Genomic DNA, 12,720 nt, shown 5'->3' with positions numbered 1-12,720 from the left:
CCAGAATTCATCACTCCATCAGGCCCGTTGCCACTGATTTTCAGTGCAGTTCTTAGCTCTTGTAATTTGGCCTACCTCAACCTTTTCTCACCGCCTCTCTTCCATCCCTGACGAGGCTTCGACAAAGAAGACTGATCAACTGAAGGGCCAAAAGCATCTCTCAGGTCCTGTGTAAAATCATAGCTAGATTTTTCTCCTCATTTCTTAAGGACGTGGGTTTCAGTTACTGTTCTTATTTTCATTTTTAAGGTCTGTTATTTCTCATTTTGTCTTTCACTTGTCCTGTTTCCCTGATTTTTTTTTTATGACATACTGAGATATGCTAAGTATCTGGCTAATAGCTCTAATAGTCCTAATAGCTCTTCTGGGAATCACATTTTTGGTGTAAATTTAAAAAAAAAAAAAAAACCCAAAACATTACAAACATATATTATGCATGGTAACGTGGTTGCAAATCAGTGATAGCATTAGCATTAGCAAATACACTGTGGGACGCAACTTGTAGTGCACAATGACTCAGACCCAGGGCTGGACTGGGACAAAAAATCGGCCCGGGCATTTTGACTAGAGACCGGCCCACCAAAAATGTGACGTCATTCAGGGGTAAAACCGCAAAGGATTCTGGGAACTTGTGGCAAGAGGTACTAGCGCATGCAGGCTTTCAATTGAGCTCAGTTACACAGCGATAAAAAGAAACACAAAAAATGGCAAGAAGCTGTTGTATTATTAACTGCAATAGCCGGTGTTGTGCCAAAAAGTCTGCCAAAAACTGATTGCTGGTATTTAAATTGCTATGAGTAACTTGTTGGGCTATAATATGTGAAACATATGTCAAATGCATCCCTCATGGATGACTAGGGTTGCCAACTCCCTGAAAAATAAATAAGGGACACCTCGTGGCCAGGGCCGGGCGACCCAGTTGTCTTCACCCTTCCCAGTGTGGTGAATTTTCTAGCTCTTTTTTTGTGTGTGAAATTATTTTTTTAACCCTTTGACTTGAATTTGATTTAAGTAGATGTGTATTCTTTGTGATATGAACACATGTGAAACAAATGATCATTTAGCCATTTATTTTTAGCTCAAAATGACAACATTAACACATAAAACAGGTCTCCTTCTTAAACAGAAGCCTGTCATGCTTAACTTTTGAGAATATAAGTAAATCTTTCTTTAAAAGCACTCTGTCCTGCTTAACTTAAAATAATAGAAAACAATAGAAAGAAAAACATTCTTGTAACAGTGCACATTTAGTGCATTTAGTACAATCGGCTTCAGTTGAAATATTATTTCAGCTTTTCTAATGCTAATCAGCTGCTCCCGTTTGTAAACCCGCTTGTTCCCATGATTACGCATCATAACTCATCATCATTATTCATCTATGTATTACTTTTATGTATTAGTCATCTATTTGTTGTAATCATCTATCCTTGCAGTTGTTTATTACACAAAATAAATTATATTATCACACTTCTGGCCACATAGCGCTGATATTCACTGCACATGCCCATAGTAACTTTTTCCAGCCAGGTGTTTTCCTTTTCCCATTCTTCCCTTTGTCTGAGGGGAACAAACATTGCTGCTCTAATGCTGGGCTCACACTGTGCGGTTTTAGGCCCATTTTGAGCCGATTTTTGAGTGATCGGACCGATTTTGGCCTTCATCGTGCATCGTGTAGTATACGTGGGGTAACGAGAAGTGATTAACACCTCACGACCAGCTCCCGATCATCAATCGCTCGTGAGGTTCTCACCACAGCCGCTCACACTGCTCGCGCGCAAACACGTAAACGTCGGTGAAAAAGACGGAGCAGCACGGCTGTGCAGCGTGTGATCTGGACACAAGCGATGGAGGCACAACTTGTAGAACTTTGGAAAGCTCATCCGAGCCTTTTCGATGTGGCATCACAAAATTATCACGACCACAACAACCGTGAAAATAGTTGGATTTACATTGCTGCTTAATCACAGCTGCCTGATGAGTGTTTTTCATTAGCAATTTAGCAAAGTTGATGGTGGTGGTGTGTCTGTGTGAGTGAAAGACGGAGAGAGAGAGAGCGCGACAGATTTTCTGTTATAACCTTCATGTTATGGAGGCACAGTGTGAGCACTCAGGTCGCATCAGAGCATCGGGCGGTATAGTGTGAGACCCTGCATCGTGACCTACCAACTTCTAACCCCTGCCAGTCAATCGTGCAGTTTGAGCAGGAGCTGAATAACGTGACTGAAAAAAATCGCACAGTGTTTGCCCAGCTTTAGGTGTACTGTCGTCCGAGACTTGCACCGCAGAGTCGGCGTTTGTTTCCCTGTTGGCCATGCTTCTTGTTGTGGTCATCTGTTGTCTTCCGGTATTTTCTCCGTAAGCGACCTTTCCTCGACCAATGAGATGAGCGGTAATCTGAATTGTCATACTCGAATTGTCATAAGTGTGCTGTTAGCTCATTGGTCACAAAGCAGGAGAGGGGCTGGGAATTATGTTTTCAAACAAAGCGTTAATTCCATTAAAAGTTATAGACTACTTTTGATTCTCACTGTATTACGGGACAAAGTGCGTCCCTTATTAGCTCAATACGGGACGTGTACTTTTGTTTCGAAATACGGGACGATTCCGTATTTTAAGGGACGGTTGGCAACCCTATGGATGACATGAAGTCATCTCTCCATCTCTCTCTGCTGCTCTTCTGTCTCCTCTGTCACAGACTTCTCCACTTTAGATGATAAATCAGCCTGGTGCAACATGTAAGGATTGGCACAATTTGTTAAGATTTTGAGGAGTTTGAGAAACTAACCTGAAGCATAAAATAAAATTTACTATCAGTAACTTCATAGCACCCGCCCAGCAGTATATAAACTCCATCATGCTAGCTAGTACGCAGTACCAGTTATTCTAAGCGCCTGTAAAAAGTCAGCACAACGAAAACAAACTACAACTAAACTTGGTTTATATCTGACACAGATAGACAGCAGGTCATAACTTCTTGCCTGAAGTTCAGTTCCTCTGCCACTATGACCGGCGGCCGCCTCGGTCTCTCCTCCTCTTGCCTCCCCTTTCCCTTATCCACCTGCTGGCCTCCACCACTTGCTGATGTTGCTAAATCTGTGGAAGCTATGCCATAGCTACCGCCAAACAATTCAGTTATTTTTACACATTTGGCAGCGTCTGCCTGAAGGGCTCGTTTCTTTTTGGTCCTAATTTTTTCTGCACCTTCTTTCCTTTTTTTGTTCTCCATTTTCTTTAGTTCGTCTATAAGATTGCTAAACAAGGGGGAGGGTGCATCCGACCTCCTCGGCTGTAATTGGTCCAGCCCAGAGTCAATCATGACCAACTGGCCAATCCAACACCTTTCATTATTTATACCCTTCCAAAAATAAAAAAATCGATCGGCCCATAAAAACAAAAAATCGCCAGCGGCCCACCGGGCAAATGCCCGGTATGCCCGATGGCCAGTCCAGCTATGCTCAGACCTCTAACTCTACCACCACCAGCAGCATGTCCTGAGTTTCATAACCATTATTAGAGTTGCTGAAATTTTTAATTTTGGTTCCCTATGCAGGAGGGAATAATTAAAACATGTTCCAAACTAGCAGATTTTCAAATATAAATTTTACTCTCCTTCTATAAATTTAGCCATTGTATACAGTTCTCTGAGAAAACATTTTCCCCTTTTTTGTATATTGTCACACTTACATGTTTCAAATCATCGCACAAAGTCTTTTCATTTCAGATGAGACTAGATAAATTAAGTAAATAAAAATGCAGTTTTTAAATGGCAATTGATTTTATTAACTGTTATTATTAACAATTGCATTTATTAATTCATCAATGACTCATCCAGGAGCTAAAAAACAAACAAAACAAAAACAAAAAAACTAGGGAATGAAAATGTCACTTGTCTCAGTTAAGGTCAGAGTTCATAATGGGGTGCTAACAAAGAGACTGGGCAAAAATGGTAAGGTTCCAAGGTGAAAGCCACAGCTGACCAAAAACAAACAAACAAACAAAAAACACACAAGTGTTCATCTCACATTTTCCAAAAAAAGAAAAAAACATCAATCATCATGATGATCTCCAGGACATTTAGGAAAACTGTTGTTGACACATTATACGATCATTTTGTAAAGGTGGTGTTTTGGTTGGTGTTGAACTGCTTTGGATTATGAGGACAACCTCTGCTGCACCTGGAAAGGGAGAGGCTGCTTGTGGCTTTCAGAGGAATCTGTTGTTGCTGCTACAATAATGACTTTGCCGGATTTTCCTTCGCTCACCCACACTCTTCTTACACACTTTACGTCATGGCTCCCCTGTTATTATGGGTGTCTGTGCTTACATAAAAAGACTTTGTTACGTCTTTTATCACGTCTGTGAACTGCCATTTGCTGGAAGTCTTAAATCACGACTGGATCACCTCGGCATTGAAATGGATTACACAGAATAAAAGAAGGTCAAGTCTGTAACACGACAAACAGCTGAAACACAATGTCAGCTTCATCTGCAGGATTAAAATGGTCATACAGTTAAATTCAATTCCAAAAAAATAGCGTCTGTATATTAATATTGTAAAGGCAGGATATGGTGCAGGTCATATTAGAGGACCAAATTAACTAAACCAGTTTAAATAGCATTCTTATACTGGAATAATCCTTTTTTGCTATGAAAGCCCATTATAAATTTATTCTGTTTCTAAAGCCTCGTAGAACCTTCATCTCTTTTTAATCTTACACGATGAATAAGCAAATAACCACCTACTCACTAAAAATAAACCTGTGCTCCTGCTTAAAATGTATAGATATTACTGTTACGCGTGAGCTGTATTTGGGCTGTTCAGGGATTAAATCATAGATACTAAAATGAAGATTATAGGACTTTTTTTTTTTTATAGTACAGCTTTATGTTTTCATGCCCATTCCCTGATGGGCTGTCCCAGTCTTCCTCTATAAATTGCTTCACTTGATCCTCCTGTTGGCATCTGCCTCTAAGGACAGCCTACAAGCAAGACAACATGAGGACTGTCGGTTGGAGTATTTTGGTTTTCATGTTAGCCTCACCGGCTTCAGGTAAATAGTGATTTGTTCATTTATTATTTTCGTATATCATGTAAATGATGTATTTATTTATAAAACTGATGGTATGATTTCCCAAAAAATACAGGTCAAGTATCACAGGATTGTTCAGCACCAGATAAATACCCGAACACCAAACTGGAGACGAAATATGCCAGGAGACAGAAATTCAGCCACAGCGAGAAAGTTTACTACAGCTGTGACGACGACTTCACTGCTTTCAGAGGCAGCAGGGTTGTGCAGTGTGTTGATGGACAATGGACCAAACTGACTTTAAAATGCGAAAGTAAGAATTTGACCATTTATTTGTTTTCAAGGGCGGAAAAAAAAAAGAGTCGCTTGCGTGTTGTTTCACTCAGCAGCCTGTTTACTGAGATATTCTTAGACCTGTAATTTACTTAGATGGATTTAAAGCAGCGCAGAAGCCCGCTAACACCCCCTACTGGGGAAGGTGTTTAATAGATATACAAGTAAAAAAAATTTATCAAGAAAAAAGTCGTTCATAAAAAGAAGTCAGAATAAACACAGGTTCAGTTCAGTTCAGTTCAGTTCATTTTTATTTCAAACATTTCAAACATGTGCCTTCACAATCATTACAAAATATCATTCCATTATTTGTTTGAAAAGGAGTAGGCTGAAGTATTTACTTATTTGTCCCTACCCCCTCAAGTTTTACCTCTCATTCATTTAATTTTTTTTTTGTCTTAAATTAAACAAACAACATATGAAACATATGAAACATATGAAGTAAAACAAAACATAACATACATAAATCAAAAACAAGAAATTAGCAAGCCCCACCACAGTATAGTTTCTTGCATATGAAAAATACAGAATGTGTATATTTGCAGATACACAAGTTATGGAAAAACAACAAACCAAAACAAAACAAAAAAACAAAAAAGAACCGCAACACCATTACCAGCAACATTACCGTCCTGGGTTAACCCCGTTTTCTTCATTCTTATACTTATTTAAAATTAGGTTTTTATATTTTACTTTAAACTGTTTTATGTTTTGACTGTCTTTTATTTCTTCTGTTAGACTGTTCCATAATTTAACTCCTGCAATTGAGATTGACATAGTTCTTAAAGTTGTTCTAGCACTTTGTATTTTTAAATTCCATTTCCCTCTTAAGTTATACCCACCTTCTCTTTCTATGAACAATTTACAGATTTCTTTGGGAAGCAATTTCTTTCTTACTTTATACATTATTTGCGCTGTTTTAAGCTTCACCAAGTCTTGGAATTTAATAGCTTGCATTTTGACAAAGAGTGCATTTGTATGGTCCCTGTACCCTACATTATTTATTAATCTAATGGCCCTTTTCTGTATTATAGTTATTGTTTGTGTGTTACTTTTGTATGTGTTTCCCCAGACCTCTACACAGTAGCTCATATATGGCAGTAGTAAAGCACAGTATAAAATGTGCAGTGCTTTCTGATCCAACATATGCTTTGCTTTCCCCAGGACGGCAATGCCCCGTGCCAATTTCCCCCGAACATAAGTAATGTGTGGCTTCCAACAGAGCTTGTGGTCAATGATCACCCCAAGAAATTTTATTTCATTTACTCTTTCTAAATATACATTGTCCACACATATTTCTACTTCGATGTTTTTCTTTTGGTTTCCAAACAACATAAATTTGGTTTGGGAAATTTACTGACAACAACATTTCTTACAGCCTTAAAGGTCGATTCACATTTTTCAAGTCTAAATCAGTTGAATAGAGTCATTTAATTTACTTTGAATAACTTTTTTCCCTTACTAAATAATTAAGAAAAATAAATGTCTAGATCCATGCTAGTTGAGAGATATCGGTTAAGGAAACAAAAACTTTGTGAATTAGAAAAAATGTGGGGCATGATCTCTTTGGCTTTCTTTGGTTTGAGAGTCACGTGCCGGTCTAAATAACCATACTGCAAACTAATTTTTAACTAGATTATAAGAGATAGTGTACTAGTAATGTAATTGCCTCTGTTTTACAACCAAACTGATTAATGCAGTTCTGTCTTCATAATCAATGGCCTTTTTAAAAATGGAACAGATTTTAATCATTGCCAAACTACAAGATGCAAGATGGTGCTAACAGAGCAAAAGGAAACTAAAGAAATACGTTTTGTCAGATTATCAACTGAGGGTGAAAATTCTTTGAAGAAAAATGAATGTAACTTACATGATTCATCACTCTGCTCTTTTTGAGTCATTTTCCCCATAAATAGGCTTGTAGTTCACCACATATTTTGGCTTGAAGGATAAACTGTGTTTTACAGTTGATCTCTGCAGCCTCTTTAACCATAAATGATCATTTCATGATTTAAAATTCTTTTATATTGCTGGTATCAAGACCAGTTCTGGGCTTCTTAACCTCAGACAAGCATCAAATGACAAGTCCTCTACAGTATCAGTTTCTTCACATGTTCCGGTTTTTTTTCTAGACCTCCATAAAACATTCCAGCGAAATCAGCCTTGGTTGTGGGCTTTTATATTTCCATCTAGAAATTAAACTGTAATGTGTCATTTACACGCTTACTATCTTGCATTTAACAGAGATATCATGTGGCAATGCTGGTGATCTACCCAATGGAGAGTTCCAGTATGAAGGGAATTCATACATCGGGGAGAAGGTTTTTGCTGTGTGCAATGAGGGGTAAGTTTTACTTTGAAGAACTCCTAAAACATCAGAATAAGACTTTCAAGTGGTGTTTGACTGCATCTCTTATCTACAGATACACTCTGAAAGGGCTGAACTACATGATATGCAAAAGGTCTGGATGGGCTGGTGAATTCCCATCATGTGAAGGTACAGTGATGTGGTACATTGAAGTACTCGAACTAGCTTGTAAATGGAAACCCAATAGTTGTGAAACTGTAAGGGGTGGCTTTAAGTGGTAGTGTTAATGCGTAACTAATCCCTGAATGTTATGTAAATTGGGAGTTTAATCTCTTAACTCAGTTGAAGCAAATTTCCCATGTTTGTTTTGGACAAATTGTTATTTGCACAGAAGTCCACTCAGGTTCAGATCAGGCAGGCTGTTCCTCCCAATCATGCTCCTCCAGGTCTCACTGTCATTCCGTGTGTGAGCATTAAAGACTCCCAGAAGGATAATTGAAGAGCACACTCCAGCCCTCCACCCAGTAAATTCAAGAAGGCTGGGTAGTCTGAACTGTCAATGGGAGCATAAGAACAAACAACAGTCAGAACCCGTTCCCCGACCCGAAGGTCCAAGAAAACAACCCTGTCATCCACCGGCAAAACCCCCAATGTACAGTCCCACTGCCTCAGGGCAAGTCCAGGCACAGTCCTGGAACAATCCAGCTCCTTTCCACGAAACTGTTTCCAGAGCCTGACGTATGTGACGTATGAACCCAAATATATCTAACCGATATCTCTCAACTTCATACAACGCACTTTCCCTGCCAGAGAGGTGACAATCTATGTCCCAATAGCCAGACTCGATAGCAAGGTTCCCCCTGTAGGTGGTGGGTGTACAGGAGCAGGCTAAGTGGAAAGCAGCTCAGGCAGTAGCTAAAGCAAAAATCTCAGGTGTGGGAGGAGTTCAGTGAAACAATTGCTGTTGGTTTCGAAGCAACTCTGGAAAACCTATCATGTGATTCAGCAGGGGAAAGCATTGGAGCTCCCCACTCCCTCTACTCACATGGTGTATAGAGTGAGTGGGGTGTTTTTGACTTCAACTGAGGGCATAGTCGGGCAGTAGAAGGAATACTTAGAGGACCTCCTCCCATTGGCATGTCTTCTGTAGAGGAAACAGATTCTGGGTATGATGGGGACAACTTGCCTATCACCAGAGGTGAGGTGACTGAGGCAGTTAAACAACTCCTTGGTGTCCAGGCCCCTGCATTAGATGAGGTTCACCGGAGTTTCTAAATAATCTGGATGTTGTAGGGCTGTCTTGTTTGACATGCCTCAGCATCAACATGTGGAAATCTTGGACGGTGGCCCTGGACTGACCTTGGAGTGGTGGTTCCAATCTTTACAAAACAGGACCGGAGACTGTGTTCCAACTACAGGGGGATCACACCGCTCAGCCTCCCCAGGAATATCAATGCCAGGGAGCTGGAGAGGAGAGTTCATCCATTAGTCAAACCTCAAATGCAGGAGGAAAGAATGTGGTTTTTGTCCTGGTTGTGGAACAGTGGATCTTTATCCTCTCAACAGTATTTAAGGGTGCATGGGAGTTTGTCTAACCAGTGTACTTTTGTGGACTTGGAGAAGCTATTTATTCGCATACCTCACAGTATCCTGTGGGGGATGCTTCAGGAGTATCGGGTGCTGGCCTGCTGCTGAGTTATTCAGTCTGTGTACAACTGTGTACAATTTCTAGGTGGAGCCAGTTGGTGGAAGGCTTTCACTTTGGTGGCCACAGGATCTCCTCTGCTTTTTGCAGATGATGAGGTTCCAGCTAATCTGGATCAGGGAAGAGTTGCTCCCCCAACTGGAGGAGTTTAAGTATCTTGGGTCCTTGTTCACAAGTGAGGGGGAAAAGGAGCAAGAGATTGACAGACTGATTAGGGCGGATAGCAGGGTCAGAATTTTGGTGTAAACTACATCAAAGCACGGATCCAACCTGCCTTGTGACAGCAGTTCAGACTGTAGTTAATGTAATGGTGTGGGAGATATGTTGTTGACACACTTTGGGCCTCTTAGTACTATTTGGGCATTGTTTAAACACCACAGCCTATTGTAGTATTGTTTCTGACCATGTCTATCCCTTTATGACGACAGTGGTCCATATTCTGTTGGCTTTGGCAATGAGTTCACTGTGATTAAATGGCCTTCATGGTCACCAGATCTCAAACAGAGCTCCTGTGGGATTTTATGGAACAAGAGATTCACATCATGGTTATGTAACTATGGGACACTTATCATGTCAGCATGGACCAAAATCTAAGAAAATTTTTTTTCATTTAACTTATTTAATCTATGAAAAAGAGAATTAGAGCAGTTCTGAAGGCTAATGGTTTCAGCGCAGTACTAGTAAGGTATATCTACTGAAGTGGCCAGTGAGTGTATAGCCAGTTTTTCTAAAATAAGTATTTAGATTTATTAAATTCTAACCTTTGTTCACTTGTACTTAAGACATGAAATAAATGTTTCTTATTTTTACTATCAGAGGGAGGCATCACCTGCCCAACCCCAGAAGTAGCCAACTCTGTGCAGAGAACTGGAGGTGTTTCTGCATACCAGGTGGGAGAGAACCTGACCTTCATCTGCAGTGAGGGTTTCCAGCTGAATGGAGCTCAGCAGACCACATGTGACTCCAGTGGCCAGTGGAAGCCTCAACCTCCTCAATGTGTTCCCATACCTGATGATAAAATTCAACCATCACCTGGTAAAGGGTTCATATTTTTACCTGATACGCCACTTACGCTGCATTAGCACTATGAAAAATGGCCTTCATCTGAGTTTGCTAAAACTAAAGTGATATCTTCCCCTGTGGAAAATGTTTTCAGCAGGTAGCTGTGGTGTGCCACCAGCTGTCAGCAACTCCAATGTCCACCTTGCTGACAGGTTCATTACAAAGACATCTTTCTTTTCTGGGCAAAAGGTCTATTACAACTGTGATGTTGGATACGTTGCAGCAGGCGGCAGAAAGTCTCGCCTCTGTATTAATGGGAAATGGACACCACTGAAGCTTAAGTGTGAGCGTAAGTATATTTGATATTTCTTTTTGATCAAGTCTTTTTATAAAACCTAGTTTTTCCACATTTTATCCCATGACCAGGATAGGATTATTGTTGACATAAAAAAATATATTTTAGAATAGCATTTATTAATGTAACACTCTTCAATTAAATTGTAAGTTGCACCCTTGTCCATCAGAGGATTTTAGTGGCCCTTCAGAAATCAGAAATAATTCACTCCATATCTGTTTTCAAATATCCTCCCGGAAACACTAAACAGTGAGTCCTGGACAAACCTCTACCACCTGGAGTTGACTTTTCTTACAGTGGAATGATTTAGATCATATAATATGGATTTTTAAGCCTCTTTGCTTTACTTTTTTTTTCCACGCATTTACATTTTACCATGGTATCACCCCTGTGGGGAGTGCTTAAAACATTGCATTTCTATTGCATACTTAAAAAAAAAAACCCTGTAGTCTAGGCTGGGTTACCACTGAGAGTAACCTTGAATTGGACAGGATTACTGCATTATCTCATTTGACTAAGTCTTGAGGCTCAATTGAACTTATCCATGGTGAGATGAATGAATGTGTTATCCAAAACGACAGCACCACATGATGATGATAGTTTGTCTTGCCTCCTCATTACAATAAAAATTCTTGAAATGCAGTACTGTCATGTTAAATTATTTCTGTTCTTTGGCTGTAAAGGAAAGCTTTGTGGCTCAGCTGGAGATATTCAGAGTGGACAGTTTGTATATACTGGAGTAGAATTTGGAGATACCGCTACAGCCGTCTGTGATGAGGGGTAAGAATTTTTAAACCTCCTGCATTCTCAGTGAATGCAACTTTGAAACAAAAGGGGTTTCAGCCTTTTGGAGTTATCAGAACTTCTGCATTTATTACTCGCAAAATGTTTTCTGTACTCGAGTCACAATTGTTATTCTACAATTGTGTAACATAACATACAATCGAGTTACTCACTGTGTCCAATGTAGAAGTGGAATTTTAGAAATCATTTCGAAGATGTGGTCTTTAAATGAACTCTGCGACCCATTTCCTGACATTTAGGTTCATGCTTGTGGGACGTGCAACCAGACACTGCATGAATAACGGCTGGAGCGGACGCAACCCTGTTTGTGAAGGTTAGGTTGCCTATCGCACAAGCACACCACAGCTTTTAGATGTCAGTTGGTTTTCCTGAATCTCAGCATCCTAAAATTATTGTATTTCTTGCAGCTGCGGTGTGTGAGGACCCTCCTGAAGTGAGCAACGCAGAAATAACCGGCCTTCAACATGAACCTTACACATACAAGAGTGTTATTCGCTATTCGTGTCGTGCAGGAACTCTTGTTGGAGAAAGGGAAATTTGGTGTACTAAACATGGGACATGGAGTGCACCTGCACCAGAATGCAAAGGTCATATTCTGACAGAGCAGATTGTAGTTTTTATTGTGTTTATGAATAATCATTAAAGTTGAATTCTTTTCTTTTTTTTCCCCCACAGAAATAACATGTCCTTCACCAAATGTGCCTAATGCTTACTGGACAGGAAACCACAATCAGAAGTTTCAGTACAGGGCCACTATATATATTCAGTGTAACATGGGTTATGTCATGAGTGGGCCAGGTACAGTGTACTGTGAACGTGATGGCCGATGGTTACCTGAGCTTCCCAAATGTCAACGCAGACGTAAGTAATCAGTACTTTTTCCTGGTATGAGTAACCTGAAGTACTGTTCCCACACTAAAACTATGATTGCCTTTTTTTCCCTCCCCAGGTTTTGTCAACCAGTGGGGCTAATTCCCCAGCTCTCAAACCTTAACCTTCCATATTCAGCGCTATCTGTCAAAACTATTTAACAGCATTCAATGGATGAAAACAGTTAAGCTAACATTGCATTCTTACCAAAATGCAACTTATTTAAAATCAACCTAAGCCATTTGGGATACCTAATAACCTAAAAATGTATTATACATTACTATACAGACATTAAAACATGTTTTAAATGAAG

General features: G+C 39.9%; 1 protein-coding gene across 2 annotated transcripts; it reads left to right on the top strand.

The window, feature by feature from the left end:
• The first annotated feature begins 4,968 nt into the window (after positions 1 to 4,968).
• Positions 4,969 to 12,719, top strand: LOC146684663 (membrane cofactor protein-like). Of its 2 annotated transcripts, none has more exons than XM_085444997.1 (11): positions 4,969 to 5,051; positions 5,146 to 5,343; positions 7,608 to 7,707; positions 7,787 to 7,860; positions 10,193 to 10,411; positions 10,536 to 10,727; positions 11,417 to 11,513; positions 11,777 to 11,850; positions 11,945 to 12,124; positions 12,213 to 12,398; positions 12,487 to 12,719. In XM_085444997.1, the coding sequence occupies exons 1-11, from the start codon at positions 4,997 to 4,999 to the stop codon at positions 12,507 to 12,509; spliced, it is 1,398 nt and encodes a 465-aa protein (XP_085301123.1). In that variant the 5' UTR covers positions 4,969 to 4,996; the 3' UTR covers positions 12,510 to 12,719. The 2 variants fall into 2 exon arrangements, with proteins under 2 accessions (XP_085301123.1, XP_085301122.1); XM_085444996.1 differs by having other exon boundaries at positions 10,533 to 10,727.
• Position 12,720: the final 1 nt, after the last annotated feature.

The sequence above is a fragment of the Copadichromis virginalis genome, linkage group LG20 (genome assembly GCF_057382275.1).
Source record: "Copadichromis virginalis isolate Kocher_CV1m ecotype Utaka linkage group LG20, C_Virginalis_male_GT1.1, whole genome shotgun sequence".
Classification (NCBI taxonomy): domain Eukaryota; kingdom Metazoa; phylum Chordata; class Actinopteri; order Cichliformes; family Cichlidae; genus Copadichromis; species Copadichromis virginalis.
This window is presented reverse-complemented; position numbering and strand designations above follow the sequence as displayed.